The sequence below is a fragment of the Choloepus didactylus genome, chromosome 2 (genome assembly GCF_015220235.1).
Source record: "Choloepus didactylus isolate mChoDid1 chromosome 2, mChoDid1.pri, whole genome shotgun sequence".
Taxonomy (NCBI): domain Eukaryota; kingdom Metazoa; phylum Chordata; class Mammalia; order Pilosa; family Megalonychidae; genus Choloepus; species Choloepus didactylus.
The window spans coordinates 209,133,494-209,149,939 of NC_051308.1; the positions used below are offsets into that span (position 1 = coordinate 209,133,494).

At 41.0% G+C, this 16,446-nt stretch overlaps 1 protein-coding gene across 2 annotated transcripts in view; it reads right to left on the minus strand.

The window, feature by feature from the left end:
• ZFP69 (ZFP69 zinc finger protein) overlaps positions 1-2,413 on the minus strand; it is a 32,089-nt gene extending 29,676 nt beyond the window's left edge. For both annotated transcript variants that reach the window (XM_037827575.1, XM_037827573.1), the window contains exons 1-2: positions 2,048-2,413; positions 421-881 (exon numbers count right to left, since the gene is read on the minus strand). In XM_037827575.1, coding sequence (XP_037683503.1) covers positions 421-547 — 127 coding nt within the window. In that variant the 5' untranslated portion in view covers positions 548-881; positions 2,048-2,413. The remainder of the gene's footprint in view (positions 1-420; positions 882-2,047) is intronic.
• Between the last annotated feature and the right edge of the window lie 14,033 nt (positions 2,414-16,446).

The window sequence follows — 16,446 nt, forward strand, 5'->3', positions numbered from 1 at the left end:
AAATGATACTAGTGAAAAATATTGGTTTTAGGCTAAAATGACTGAAACTTGTGAAGGAAAATCTTTGGAGGGATTAAGAGGCAGACACCTTTCACCCCCTCTGTCCTTGCCTCACACACTCAGGGGCAGCTGGTGGGGAGCACACTGTAATCTCTGTCTTCCCACCATGTATTGTGTAAGAGCACAGGAGATGGGACTAGCATAGAGGACATGACACAAGGAGTGTTTGCTGACAGCCCAACATTCTGTCTCACAGCTAACTCCTTCCCTGAAGCCACCAGCATGAACCCCACAGACCTCCTCTCCCCCAGTTTTCTCCCTGAGGGACCACTGCAAGAAAATGTCTACTATTTTTCACACAGAAATGTGACCTCCTTCTTCCTCTTTTTCCTCCCTCCTACCCAGCAATCTAATGCTCACCTTCTCCTTCAAATATTTTAGTCACATCATCCCACAGGGGCACCTCCTCCTTGGCCTTCTTCAGATGGTGCAACTTCACCCAGGGACTGGCCTCGGTGGGCAGGGTGATCAGGAGCTGCTGCAGCATGACGGCGCCGCAGCCCACAAGGCAGAGAGCCCTGGTCCGGCTGGTCCACTAATGACGAGGAACCAGCCCGGACCTCCGGCAAAAGGCTTCACAGTTTTGTGAGCCTCCTCTGATCACAAACTCCTGCTGTCAGGACTCTGGTTTGTTCCTGCAGCACCAGGACCCGGGAGCTCCTAGAGAGGGGTGTGACTTCAACACGTCTAGAAAACTGACTCCCCTCTTAGATTAAGTCCCGTCTCCCCGGGAGGCAGCCGGTAGGAAAGGTTTGAGCACTTGCTTCTCTACTCTTCCACAGGAGCAGTGGCAGGAGAGGAGGGATCCAGAACTCCAGAATCTGCAGAAATAGATTTTAAATAGCAAAAGATCCAAAAAAAATAAAGATCTGGCATCAATGCAGGAATAAGCATAATGCATACTCTTGGATGTGTGACAACCTCCTGGTTAAATACACACATACACAAACACCCAAAGCCACCCAAACATGCACAGACCGTGCCTTGACTTCCCTCCTTGTAGGCTGCAAGCATCTTCTGCCCAAATACTGCAGACTTGGGAGTCCATGGACTACGAGGTTAAGGGTATGGGCTTTGAAGTCAGATGGTCTGGGTTAGAATCCTGGTGCTGGCGCTTAAAAGTTCTAAGGCATTTCATATTTCTCAGCATCAGTTTCTTCATCTACATAATGGGGATAATAATTGTACTACATAGGGCTGTAATGCTGATTAAGTGAGACAATGCGGAGCATATAACAAACCCTTAATAAACATTATAAATGTTTTATTTATAATGCTGCGTCATAGCATTATCATTTTAAGTCTTTTTTTTTTTAATTAGAGATTTGAATTTAAAGTTCAATTCAAGTATCTCAATTGACAGAATAAACACATAGCCACATTTTGGCATGAGCAAGCAGTGTCACCCACGTGGATGTCCAGCAGCTGGCAAGTTCTTTTTAATCTCTTGGGAAGATGCATCCTGGTTTCAGAAATGTTAAAATTGGGGGAGGGAGGTATGTCTTCAACTGGAGGAAATATAGTACTTCAAGTATAATGAGGATCATTGCAGAATTGAAATTTTGGAAACAACCCAAATTCATCTCATCCAACCCCCACGCATGTGAGCAGATGCTTCTGCGGTGACCAGGTCCAGACCTGGGGCCCCAAGGAAAACTTCTGGCTCCGTGGAAAAGGAACCAGCCCAACTTTTCGTAGTTTCTGGTGTGAAGTATGTGGCCTGCGGACTTATTTATATCATCTGTGATCGGCACACGGAGAAAGGAGCTGTCCTAGGGACTGAAGCTTGTGGAAAACATCCTGCCCTTGAATGTATTAAAAGTAAATGAACTGGTACCAAAGTGGAGAAACCTTCGAATTTTATTTATAGAACAGTTAATGATGAGAAGCTGCATTTAAGATGCTTCTCTCCTCACAGTGTTCCCACACACGCTACCCTCGGGCTGAAGTCAAAGACAGCAGACGGACGGGGAAGCCCCCTACTCACCAGAGTGGCCTTGAACGCAGGGAGGACCAGAGATAGGGGCGCGAGAGCACTCCTCTTAAGGCTTTTAGCTCCAGAGAGTCTCTTAGAGAAGGAGGGCGGTAACAGATTTTGTTCTTTAGCAACCTTTTAGGGGCAGACCACTGAACACAATCATTCATATAACGCCCAACATCCCTGTAGGGTTCGGGAACCCAGATCTTGGACGTGGGTCTTTTCCAAATTCTCATCAAGAACTGGCCCGGGACAGGTGGTGCTGCAAAAGATTGAGCCCACTCTCTTAAGTGGGCTTTCCCAGCTACATCCCGGGAACGGAGTTGGAGCGTGGGGGACGGACTGAGAGGGGTCTCCTGCACCGGTTCACTCTCTGGCGAGGATACTCCTCCCTGGCTGCTTTCAATGCCGGAGCCGGCGGCCAAGTCCACCCTCCTCTCTGCCCCCGGAGCAAGGACCTCTTAGGCCGCAGCCTGGCGACCCCCCGCGCCTCCGAGCTCCCGGCTCCCCCTCCCCGGTGCCCGCGCCGCCGGCCGCCCTCGCCCCAGTTCTGGAAGAAACCCCCGGGGTCCGGCCCAGCCCCTCGCTGTCCAGCCACGGACGAGGCCCAGAGAGGGTGAGTCTAGCGGCAGGCTCACCGCGCCCCGCCGCTGGCTCCGCCCACGAGGCGCTGCCGAGGAGCCCGCCTCCTCCAGGGAAGAGGGATCCTCTCGAAAACCCGGAGCCCGGAAGATGCCGAAGCGCGTCCCATTGCAGGTTCGCCCCCAAAGCACGCGCGTTCCCCGGGGGCCTGCCCACACGGAGGGAGTAGCCGCCGTCCAGCCAGACCGCCCGGAGGTTACCAGACCGTGTTGCCCCAGAGACCACGTGTCTGACCGGCTCTTTTGGTGGGGAAGCCCCTTCTCTGTACTTAGCTCATCCTTCTGTCCGTCCGTCCATCCATTTGACACCCATCTACTGACTGTCTTCGATCTGCCACGCATTCGTACAGGCTCTAAGGATACCACAGTAAATAAAACGCGGTCCTGCTTTCTTGGAAGTTAATTTTGGTGAAATTAGATAGCAAAAATAGATAATACCCCAGGCGATGATGAGGGCTATGAAGAAAAAGGAAGCAGGGTGGGGGAAAGAGGATAAAGGAGGATAGAGGATGACTGGGGTTCCGCTTTCTGGAAATGGTGGGCTAGGATATTTACATCAAATCACGTCAGAAAACAACAATAAAATTTAAAAATAAAAGTCAGCAATATATATTTTTAATGTTCTTAAAGGTGATTAAGAGATGACAAGATAGTAGGAATTTCCTAGAAAGCAGGATAATAGTAAGACAAGAGAGTAGGGAATTAGCTGAAAAGCCAGGATCCTGGGAGATAATCCAATTTAGAAGCTGCTTTTACCCTGAGGGCTTTATCTAGGTGGAAAATTATAACCTTCCTTTTGCATCTCAAAGAAGAAAAAAAGTAAAACTACATGGGCTACACCCTCAGGGTGGGGGTGAATTGGAAGTGGGGCAACTTCAGGGGAATTTACAGGCTGGAATGAAATTGCCTGTCTCAAGCTTTAACCTTGGTGTAAGGTGGTCTCTGACTTGTGGTGCCGCCAGATGCCTAGCAAAAGCAAATAAAAATCCTCTCTGGAAGAAAGCACTATAAATGTAGGTCTCAAATTGTACAGATAAGTTTTCATATACAACCTCCAGTACAGAATTAAAGACAACCAGGCACACAGGAAGCTAGATTCTTTTTTTTTTTTTTTTCCAAAGGAACCACTGGAAAACAGGTTTAATCATCTATCAGTATGTTACAAATTACTCCAAATTTTACTGGCTTAAAAGAAAAATAATTGTTATCTCCCATGGATCAGAAATTCAAACAGGACACAGCAGGGACATCTTATCTCTGCTTCACCATGTTTTTGGCATCAGCTAAGAGGCTCAAAGGCGGAAGAATTATCACTCACATATTGGGAAGTTGGTACTGGCTGTGGCAACCCGTGGCCTGAGCAAAACAGGCCTGCAGATCTTTGGTGCACAGCAGTCTGTGCGACCTAGTCAGCTAAATGTTTAACCTATTGTCTTTGTAAGCCAGTAAGGAGAAAAAGTGAAAATTGACCTTAAAATGTAACTTTATGGGAAGCAGGCAGGAAGTGAAAGGCTCTTAGTCTCACAAAAAGAGCAAAATGTAATTGTTCAAGTGCTATTCTAGTCCTTCCTGCACCACCCCTCAGGTCAGAGTGGCCTGTTCCTGCATCTATGCTCCCCCCACCCTTAGGAATGCTGTTCTCTGAATCGCATGGCTGATTTTCCCTGTGAAAGTGGTACCTGCCCTGCGAGACAAAAGCTGTTTGAATTCTGCCTCCCTGTAAGTAAGCCCCAAATAAATTCATGTTTCGTTCTCTTTGGTCTTTTGACTGGTAAAGCCCCCTCGGGCTGTGACTCTGGCTGTCTCCGGCGCTAAGGCTCATGTTGGAACACCTACAAGTAGCTTCTCCATGTGGGCTGGGCTTCCGTACACCATGGCGGCTGGCTGGGTTCCACAGGGGAGCACCCTGAGACAACTGGACAGAAGCCAGATTGCCTGTAACACCCTGGCCTCAGAGGTCAGACCACATCACTCCCACTGTATTTCATTGGTTGAGGCATTTACACAGACCTTCCCAAATTCAAGGGTAGGCCATGTACCTTCTCAATGGAGGCATGTCAACATCATATGGTAAGGCATAGATTCTTTTTTAATTCATTACCAATTTTTTTTCATCACCCCAAATATACAGTCTATACCCATTAAGCAATAAATTCCCCATTCTTCTCTATCACAGCCTCTGGTAACCTGTCTACTTTTTGTCTTTATGAATTTGCCTTTTGTAATTATTTCAAATAAGTGAAATCATACAATATTTTATCACTTTGTGTCTGTCTTATTTCACTCAACAGGTTGTCTTCAATTTTCATCCATGTTGTAGTATATATCAGAACTTCATTCCTAGTATAGCTGAATAATATTCCATTATATGGATATTCCACATTTTGTTTATCAAGTCATCTGTTCATGGACACTTAGGTTGTTTCCACCTTTTGCTATTATGAATGCTAGGAACACAGGTGTACAAATATCTGTTTGAGTCCCTGTTTTCAATTCTTTTGGGTGTATTCCTAGAAGAGGAATTGCTGGGTCATATGGTAATTGTATGTTCAACTTTCTGAGAAACCACCAAGCTGTTTTCCAGTGGCTCCACCATTTTATATTCCCACCAACAATGTACAAGGGTTCCTGTTTCTCTGCATCCCTGCCTACATTTATTTTACTTTTTTTCATAATAGCCATTCTAGTGGTGTGAAGTGGTATCTCTTTGTGGTTTTGATTTGCATTTCTTTGATGATTAATGATGTTGAACATCTTTTCATGTGCTTTTGGCCATTTATGTATCTTCCTTAGAGAAATGTCTATTCAAGTCCTTGATCCATTTTTTAATTGGGTTATTTGTCTTTTTGTTGTTGAGTTGTAGCAGTTTATATATTCTGGACAGTAAACCCTTACCAGATCTATGGTTTGCAAAGATTTTCTCCCATTTGGTAGGTTCTTTTCACTTTCTTAATGATGTCCTTTCACATACAAAAGTTTTAAAATTTTGATGAACTCCATCTTATCTATTTTTTTTATTTTGTTGCTCATGCTTCTGGTGCCATTTGTAAGAAATAATTGTGAAATCTAAGGTTATGAAGGTTTTCCCCTATGTTTTCTTCTAAGAGTTTTTTTTTTTTTTAATGGTTTACTTAGTCTTGAGTCCTTTCACATCATAAAATGAGGGCTAAAATTTTGGGTTGCAGATAAATTCCTTGTTTACCTGAGGAACAATTTCACAATATAAAATGTTAATTATACCTGAATTGTTGCTTATAAATGTTTATAAAGAGACTACTACTTTAAATCTGAATATAATGGACATACATGTGCTGTGAGATGGAGCAATTTCTCTGGTCTTCTTCATGCAGTGGCAGAGAGCGGGATTTATCACAGATCCTGATGTAAGAGAGAAGTCAGCTGTTGACTGTGCTGGGAACCTTAAGCCAAGATTTGTCAAACTGGTAAACTTCAAGAGACTGGGCTTTTCTTATAATAAGATGCTTTCTCAAAGCCCTGACATGCTGTGTTGAATGTCAATATCTGCTGTCTTTGTTTTCTGAAAATATCATCTTGATATGGATAACCACATGTGAAGCCAACTCTTTCAAGGTGTTAAGTCAGTCCTGGAACGATGTGTATTTGGGATAGTCTAGGATTTCCTGAAACAAGAAATTGTTCTCTTTGCTCTCTGAAAAGAGAGGGGGAAAAAAAAGAACTGCCCACAGGTCTGTCTGACAAGTTTTCCTTTGCCTCTTTAGAATTTTCTTACTGACAGTTTATCACTGATAAATGTCCACACTGCTCAGCATTCAACAAACCCAAACATTCTAATGACAAAATTTCCTTTCGCCAGCTTCATAGAAAGGGACTAGTTACCCTCTAGGCCTCTCGCTTTGCTTGCAAAAAGCACTAAAATATAGCTTATCTTATATATATGATAATATATAATATATATTTGACTTACATGTATTCTTTCTTTATTAGAAAAGTTGTGGGTTTACAGAACAATCAAGCATAAAATACAGGATTCCATATACCACCCCACCATCAACACCACCTTGCATTGGTGTGGAACATTTGTTACAATTGATGATAGCCTGTTTTTATAATTGTACTTTTAAAGTCCATGGTTTAACTTAGGATTCACTGTTTGTGTAGTGCAGTTCCATGGATTTTTAAAAATTTTTACTCTATATACAGTCTAACATTTCCCCTTTTCATCATATTCAGATATATATATTTCAGTGCTATTAATGTTGTGCTACCATCACCATTCTTCTCAGAGGTCCAGGGTCTTAACTTTTATGTTTAGGTTATTAATCCATTTTGAATTAATTTTTGTATATGCTGTGAGGTAGGGATTCACCTTCATTATTTTGCCTGTGGATATCCAGTTTTCCCAGCATCGTTTGTTGAAGATCCTATTCTTTCCCCACTTAACTTGGCACCGTTGTCGAAAATCGGTTGGCTGAAGATGTGCAGGTTCATTTGTGGACTCTTAATTCTATTCCATTGCTCTGTATGTCTATCTTTATGCCAGTACGACACTGTTTTGATTACTGTAGCTTTGTGGAAAGTTTTGAAATTGGGAAGTATAAGACCCACAACTTTGTTCTTTTTTTTCAAGATTGATTTGGCTATTCAGGACCTGTGCTGGTTTGAATGTATTATGTGCCCCCAAAACGCCATTATCTTTTATGTAATCTTCTGTGGGCAGACGTACAAGTGTTGATTAAATTGTAATTATTTGAGTGTTTCTGTGGAGATGCACCCCACCCAACTGTGGGTGATTACTCTGATTGGATAATTTCCATGGAGGTGGTACCCCTTAACATTCAGGGTGGGTCTAAATTAAATCACTGGAGCCATATAAATGAGCTGACAAACAGTAGGAACTCAGTGCAGCTGAGAGTGACATTTTGTAAGAGAGGAGCTACAGCCAAGAGGGACACTTTGAAGAAAGCACAAGAGCTGCAGATGAGAGACATTTTGAAGATGGCTGTTGAAAGCAGACTCTTGCTCCAGAGAAGCTAAGAGAGGACAAATACCCCAACAGCAACTAAGAGTGACATTTTTGAGGAACTGCAGCCTAGAGAGGAACATCCTGGGAGAAAGCCATTTTGAAACCAGAACTTTGGAGCTGACGCCAGTCACACGTCTTCCCAGCTAACAGAGATTTTCGGACACCTTTGGCCATCCTCCAGTGAAGGTACATGATTGTTGATGTGTTACCTTGGACACTTTACAGCCTTAAGACTGTAGCTGTGTAACCAAATAAACCCCCTTTTGTAAAAACCAATCCATTTCTGGTGCTTTGCATTCTGGCAACATTAGCAAACTAGAACAGGGCCCCTTAAGATTCCATGTGAATTTGAGGACCAGCTTTTCCATTTCTGAAAAAATTTCTGCTGGAATATTGGTAGGGATTGCATTAAATCTGTAGATCTTTTTGAGTAGTACTGACATCTTAACAGTATTAATAAGTCTTTCTATCCATGAATACAGGGTGTCTTGCCATTTACTTAGGACTTCTTTAATTTCTTTCAGCAGTGTTTTGTAGTTGTCAGTGTACAAGCCTTTCATATCCTTGTTTAAATTTATTCCTTGATATTTTATTATTTTAGATGCTATTGTAAGTCAAGTTGTTTTCTTAGTTTCCATTTTGGATTATTCATTGCTGGTGTATAAAAAACAAAACTGATTTTTGCATGTTAATCTGGTACCTTGTAACTTTGCTAAATTCATTTATAAGCTCTACTAATTTTCTTGTTGATTATTTGGGATTTTCTATATAAAGGAGTATGTCATCTGTGACTAGAGATAGTTTTCCTTTTTCCTTTCCAATTTGGATGCCTTTTATTTCTTATTATTATCTAGTTCCTCTGGTTAGGACTGTCAGTAAAATGTTGTATAACAGTAGTGAAAGCAGACATCCTTTTCTTGTTCCTGAACTTACAGGGAAAGATTTCAGTCTTTCACCATTGAGTATAATGTTAGCTATGGGTGTTTCATAAATGCTCTTTATCATGGTGAGGAAGTTCCCTTCTATTCCTAGTTTTCTGAGTGTTTTTATCATGAAAGGGTTTTGAATTTTGTCAAGTGCTTTTTCTCTGTCAAATGAGATGATCATATAGTTTATTTCCTTCATTATATCAATATAATATATTACTTTGATTGATTTTCTTATTTTGAACCACCCATACATTCCTGGGATAAATTCTGCTTGTTCATGGTGTATAATCCTTTTAATATACCTTTGGATTGGATTTGCTAGTATTTTGTTGAGGACTTTTGCAACTATATTCATAAGGGAAATTGGTCTGTAGTTTTCTTTTCTTGTGATATCTTTATATGGTTTCACATCAGGGTAATGCTAGCCTCATAGAATGAGATAGGAAGGATTTCCTCTTCTTCAATATTTTGGAAGAGCTTGAGAAGGATTAGTACTAATTCTTCTTTGAATGTTTGGTAGAATCCACCAGTGAAGCCACCTGTTCCTGAACTTTTCTTTGGTGGAAGGTTTTTTATTGCTGATTCAAACTATTTACTTGTTATACGTCTGTTGAGGTTTTGTATTTCTTTTTGAGTCAGTTTAGATAAATTGTGTGCTTCTGGGAATTTTTCCATTTCATCTAGGGTATCTAGTTTGTTGGCATACAATTGCCATGGTATCTCTTATAATCCTTTTATTTTTGCATGACCAGTAGTAATATCCCCACTTTCATTTCTGATTTTTGTTATTTGTATCTTCTCTCTTTTCTTTTTTGGTCTAGGTTAAGGTTTGTCAATTTTATTGGTCTTTGTTCCGATTTGCTAAAGCTGCCAGAATGCAATATACCAGAAACATATTGGCTTTTATAAAGGGGATTTATTGAGTTACAAATTTACAGTTCTAAGACCATAAAAGTGTCCAAAGGCATTGACACCTTCACTGAAGAAAGGCTGATGGCATACATAACACCTCTGTCAGCTGGGAAGGCACATGGCTGGCATCTGCTGGTCCTTTCCTCCCTGGTTGCATTGCTTTCAACTTCTGAGTCCAGTGGCTTTCTCTTTAAGCACCTGTGGGTTCTCACTTAGCTTCTCTGGGCAAACTCTGGGCTTCATCTCTTAGCTTAGCATCTCCAAACGTCTTTCTGTCTGCATCTCCAAACGTTTGGGTCTGTGTTGGCTCTGAGCTCTCCCTGAGCTCTCTTAAGGACTGCCGTAAGCTTATTAAGACCCACCTTGAATGGGTTGGGTCACATCTCCATTGCAATAATCTAATAGAAAGGTCCTACCCACAGTAGGTCTGCCCCCACAAGGGTGGATTGAAAGAACGTGGCTTTTCTGGGTATATAATAGATTCAAACCAGCACATTCCACCCTCTAGATCCCCAAAAGACATGTTCTTTCCACATGCAAAATACATTCCTTCCATCACAATATCACAAAAGCTTAAATCATTTCAGTAAAATATTAAGTACAAAGTCTCATCAAAGTCAGTTACAGGCCTGGTTTGTTCTAAGACAAAATTCCTCTGGTTGTGGACCTGTGAAACTTAGAACAAGTTATCTGCTTCTGATATAAAAAGGAGGGACAGTCATAGGATAAATGTTCCCATTGCCCATTAGGGAGAAATTGGAAGGAAAACAGGGGTCATGGGACCCAAACAGATCTTAAAACTTGAAGGGCAAACTCCATTAGATTTCAAAGTCTGAGAGTCATTTATAGAAAGACATTTTATCCTTGGGGCTTGAGAGAGTGGGGGTCCCACCCTTTCCAAGGGTTATCACAGCAGCCTTGCTCTCTCCAAATGCTGGGGTGATTGCTCCAACATATCCAAGTATTGAGGAGATCACCTTGTTCTTGGCTCCACCTTCCTCAAACATCTGGGTGGCACCTGGACTCTCTACCATCTCTGGGGCACATGCTCAATCCCTTCAGAACAGTGGAGTTGTGGCCAGGCTCTCCTCAATCCCCAGGGAATGTGCTCCACCCTATGAACTCTGGGGCAAACTCACCCTCTCCACATGCATGGGTGGGTCCACTCTACTGGCCCGAGGTTTCTTGACTCCAGTCCTCAGCTTTTGTGGTTCTGCCTTTGAAGAAAATTTTCCTTCAATCTGTCCCTTTTAGTTCAGACTGGCAGTGGTTCCATTTATACAGATCTTGCAAAAATTTTGTTGGTTTGGCATGCAGCATACAGGGGTCAAAACCATCAGACAATAGGACTTTCCACAAATCCTTCCTGGATAACTCCATTTCAAATCCTGGCTTTTATTGAAATGGCTGGCTGGTTCCAGGTTTCATTAAGTCCTCACATGGGGCAAAATCCTCTGGGGTCTCACTTTCTGGAAGCCAAGAATTTCCAGACCATCAATTTCTTGGTTCTTTGAACCCAACAATTCAGTTCTCAGCTTCCCCTCACACATTTTACTATAAGATGCATGAAGAAGTCAGGCTGCATTTTCCACATTTAGTTTGTCAATCTCTTCAGCTATGTATCCTAGCTCATCATTTTCAAATTCTGCTTTCCATCCAACACCAGGACTCAATTTTGCCAAATTCTCCACCAATTTAATATAAGGATTGCCATTCTTCCAGTTTGCAATGATGTATTCATCATTTCTGTCTAAGGCCTCATTGGAAGTATCTTTAGAGTCCGTATTTCTATCAACAGTCTCTTCAAAGCAATCTAGGCCTTTTCTACCAAGCTCCTCACAGTTCTTCTGGAATTTTCCTCTTATCCATTTAAAAGTCTTTTCAACATGTTTGGTGCTTGCAAACTCAGCAGCATCCCACTGCTGGTACCAAAATCTGTTCTGGTTTGCTAAAGCTGCCAGAATGCAATGTACCAGAAATGAATTGGCTTTTATAAAGGGGATTTATTAGGTTACAAATATACAGTTCTAAGGCCATAAGTGTCGAAACTTAGGCATCAACAAGAGGATGCCTTCAGTAAGAAAGGCCGATGGTGTCCAGAACACCTCTGTCAGCTGGGAAGGCACATGGCTGGCATCTGCTGGTCCTTTGCTCCTGAGTTGTGTTGTTTTCAGCTTCTGAATCCAGTGGCTTTCTCTTTAAGCATCTGTGGGTTCTCACTTAGCTTCTCGGAGGCAAATGCTAGGCTTCATCTCTTAGCTTAGTGTCTCCAAATGTCTTTCTGTCTACATCTCCAAACATCTGGGTCTATGTCAGCTCTGAGCCCTCTCTCCGTGAGCTCTCTTAAGGACTGAAATAAACTTATTAAGTCCCACCTTGAATGGGTGGGGGTCACATCTCCATGGAAATAATCTAATCAAAAGGTCCCACCCACAGTAGGTCTGCCCCTACAAGGTTGGATTAAAAGAACATGGCTTTTCTGGGGTACATAATATATTCAAATCAGCACAATCTTTAAAAGAACCATCTTTTAGTTTTGTTGATTCTCTCAATTGTTTCTCTATTCTCTATTGTAATTTAATTTTGCTCTAATTGTTACTATTTCCTTACTTCAACTAACTTTAGGTTTAGTTTGCTCAAACTTTTTCTAGTTCCTCAAGATGCAAAGTTATGTTATTGATTTGAGATCTTCTTTTTTAATGTATGAATTTACAGCTATAAATTTCCTTCTGAGCACTTCCTTTGCTGCATTCCATAAATTGTGGTCTATTGTGTTTTCATTTTCACTCATCTCTAAGACTTTCTGATTTCCCTTGTCATTTCTTCTTTGGCCCATTGGGTGCCTAAGAATGTGCTGTTTAATTTCCATATATTTGTGAATTTTCCCATTTTCCTTCTGTTGTTGAATACTAGCTTCATTCCATTGTGGTTGGAGAATATGTTTTGTATGACTTCAATCTTTTTAAATTTAGTGAGACTTGTTTTGTGAACTAGCATATGGTCATCCTGGAGAATGATCCATGTGTACTTGAAAAGAATGTGTAGTCAGCTGTTGTTGGATGGGATGTTCTGTATATGTCTGTTAGGTCTAGTGGGTTTATAGTATTGTTTGATTTCTCCGCCTCTTAATGATCTTCTGTCTAGATGTCCTATCTGCTATTGGAAGTGGCATATTGAAGTCTCCAACTATTTGTGTAGAACTGTCTACATATTCTGTCAATATTTGCTTCATGTGTTTTGAGGGCTTTGTTATTAGGTGCATATATGTTTAAAGTTATATCTTTATGATAGATTGACCAGTTTATTAATATATAGTGTCTGTCTTTATCTATTTTAACTGTTCTTTTACTTAATGTCTATTTTGTCTGATATTAGTATAGACATCTCAGCTCTCTTTTTGTTACTATTTGCATGGAATTTTTTATCCTTTCACTTTCATACTACTTATGTCTTTGAATTTAAGGTGAGTCTCTTTTATACAGCATATAGTTTGGGTTGCGCATTTTTTCGGTCCATTCTGCCAATCTCTACAGTCAGTGAAGAGATATCTGTTTCCACCTCAGGGAGGGAGTACCACTGCATGGAAGATAACAAAGAACTTAATAATGCCTGTCACCATGAGCAGCATTCCTAGTATCTCAACCCATTCCATGGTTGCAATTGCCCAGGTCACCAATAAAGGCCTGACTCACTCAAGAACTGGAAGGAACAATGCTTTACTCACATAAAGAGACAGAGCGAGGTCAGATTCACTAGTGGGCATTTGTTCTCCATGACAATGAGTCTGGATCTGCAGCCAACACAGGGAGATGGCATGCACATACCTCTCTTGTGCTGCAGGCAAAGGACCCCACTCCCTCCCCTCCAGGTAGATATAGGAGCAGGGTTGGGCAGGAGCCATAAAATGCTCGCATGCAGCCAGGTACTATTTGTGAATGTTTACATATGCTCAGAGAAAAGGGAGAAGGAATGTGTTGGCAGACCACTCTCTGCCAGGGAATGTGTTGCCAAGGTGCCCCAAGAAGGGAGTCAGCCCACATTCGGGATCCATCCTAGATGCCAGGTCAACACATCTGGTCCTGAGCAGACTGTTCATTCATGGGTCTCAGGAAAAGGCAGCAGGCCACACTTGGACTGTTCCCTTGCACAACTGCCTTTTTGTTAGAGAGTTTAATCCATTTATAGTCAAAGTAATATCTGATAAGGTAGGACTTACCTCATTTTTTGTATGTTTTTTTTATGTCATACTTTTTGCTCCTCATTTCCTCTATTGCTGCCTTCTTTTTTGTGTAGCTGATCTTTTGTAGTAAAACAGTTTGATCCTCTTCTTGTTTCCTTTTATGTATATTTTTTAGATATTATCTTTGTGGTTACCAAGGGGTTTACATTTAACATTCTAAATCTATAACAATCTAATTTGAATTGATACTAACTTAACTTCAATAGCATACACAATCTCTGTTCTCCTATACCTCTCTGTTCCCTTCTCTTTGTGTTTTTCTTGTCACAAATTACACATTTATGCTTTGTGTGCCCAATAACATAAATATATGATCATTTTTGTGTTTTTATATTTTAGATCATGTAATAAATAAAAAGTAGAGGTGCATTACAAGAATACAATAACACTGGCATTTATATTTATGCATATTGTTACCTTTATCATATATTCTTATTTATTCAAATGTCTTGAGGTTGCAGTCTAGCATTCTTTTCTTTCATCCTGTGGGAATTCCTTTACTATTTTTTTGTATGGAAGGTCTAGTGGCAGTGACTGGAAATGACCAGCTTTTATTTATTTGAGAATATCTTGATTTCTCCCTCATTTTTGAAGGACAGTTTTGCCAGATATAAAATTCTTGGTTGACATTTTTTTCCTTTCATCACTTCAAGCATGTCCTCACACTACTTTCTTGCCTCCATGATTTCTAATGAGAAATCTTCCCTTAATGTTATTGAAGATCACTTGAATGTGACAATTCACTTCTTTCCTACTCTGTTTAGGTTTCTCTCACTGTCTTTGGACTTTAACAGCTTAACTATAATTTTTTTTGCTTGGATTCTTTGAGTCTATCCTACTTGGAGTTCATGGAGCTTCTTGGTTGAGTACATTCATATCTTTCATTAAATTTGGGAAGTTTTCAGCCACTATTTCTTCAAATATTCTTTCCATGCTTTTCCTTTTCTCTCCTCCTTCTGGGACCCCCATAGTTCCTATGTTGGTACACTTCTTGGTGTCCCACAGGTCCCAAGCACTGATCACTTTTTTTATCCTTTTTGTGTCTGCTCCTCTGACTGGATAATATCAATTTTCCTATCTTCATGTTCACTGATTTTTCAGCCTATTAAAATCTGCTGTCAAACCCCTCTAGTGTATTTTTCTCTTTATTAGAGTAGTTGTGGGCTTACAGAACAATGAAGCATAAAATACAGGGTTCCCATATATGACCCTATTATTAACATGCTGCATTGGTGTGGAACATTTGGTAAAATTGTACCACATTTTCAATAATTACACTATTAACTTTAGTTGATGTTCTAACTTAGGATTCACTATTTGTGTTGCGTACATCTGTGGATTTTTTTTTTTTAATTTTTATTCTTTTTCCATATATATAACCAAACATTTTCCCTTTGAACTACATTCAGGTATATATATTTCAATGCTGTTAATTATGTTCACAGTCTTGTTCTACCATCACCACCATCCATTACCAAAACATTTCCATCATTCCAAATAGGAACCATACACATTTTGGGAAGTTTTCCCCAACAATTTCTTTGAATACTCTTCCTAGACCTTTACCCTTCTCTTTCCCTTCTGGAGCACCAATAAGTCTTATATTTGGACGTTTTATATTATCTATCATATCCCTGAGGTCCATTTTGATTTTTTCAATTTTTTCCCCATTATTTCTTTTGTTCTTTCATTTTCTGTTCTGTCATCCTTGAGGTCACTGATTTGCTGTTCACCTTCCTCTAGTCTTGTACTATGAGTATCCAGATTCTTTTTAATTTGGTCAGCAGTTTCTTTTATTTCCATAACATCACCTTTCTTTTTTATTTACTCTTGCAATTCCTTCTTTATGCTCTTTAAGGTCTTCTTCATGTCCTTTATATCCTGTGCCATGCTCTTGTTGTTTGTCTTTAGTTCTTTGATTAATTGCTCCAAGTACTGTGTCTTCTCTGATCTTTTGATTTGGGTATTTGGGTTTGGGTTATCCATATCATCTGGTTTTTTCATATGCTTCAAAATTTTCTGTTGTTTTTGGCCTCTTGGCATTTGCTTAACTTGATAGGGTTCTTTTAGAATATGTAGGCTGATTCAAACATGTATCTCTAATTTGTCAGATCTACAGCTTTGTGAAGTACACGTTCTCTAACTAACCAGCAGGTGGAATCTGTGAGCCACCTATTCCCCGCAAGCCAGTTCTCCCCAACTTTGTCTTTGTGTTGAGTGGGTGTGTGAGTCTTGTGGAGTCCAATTGGTGCACCAAGTTTGTGTGTAGTTGGTGCTGCCCACCCTGAATGTGGGGTGTGTGTCTGAGTGGTTAGGGAGGGAGGGCAGCTTTAATAATCAAATCTCCCAGGTGTTCCTGGAGATTTAAAGCTGTTGCAATAGTCTAATCCTTCAGTTCAGTCTTGCCACAGTTTTGTCTCTGCTGCTGACCCACAAGTCCTTGGTATTGGCCTGTGGTTCCTAGGACTTGCAAATGAGTCCCTCTTCCAAGCTGTGCCCTCCTAGGACCTCTGCTGAAGGAAGACTGTGCTATGTCACAGATGAGCACTGCCCCCCAAGGGAAGTTCTGGGTTGCAGGACCGTGTAGGGGCATTCCCAGTCTGCTGAAAGGATGGCTGAAAGGGGCATGTTAATTTTCCCCTTTTCACATAGCTCCACCTTCCCAGCTCTGGGACAATTAG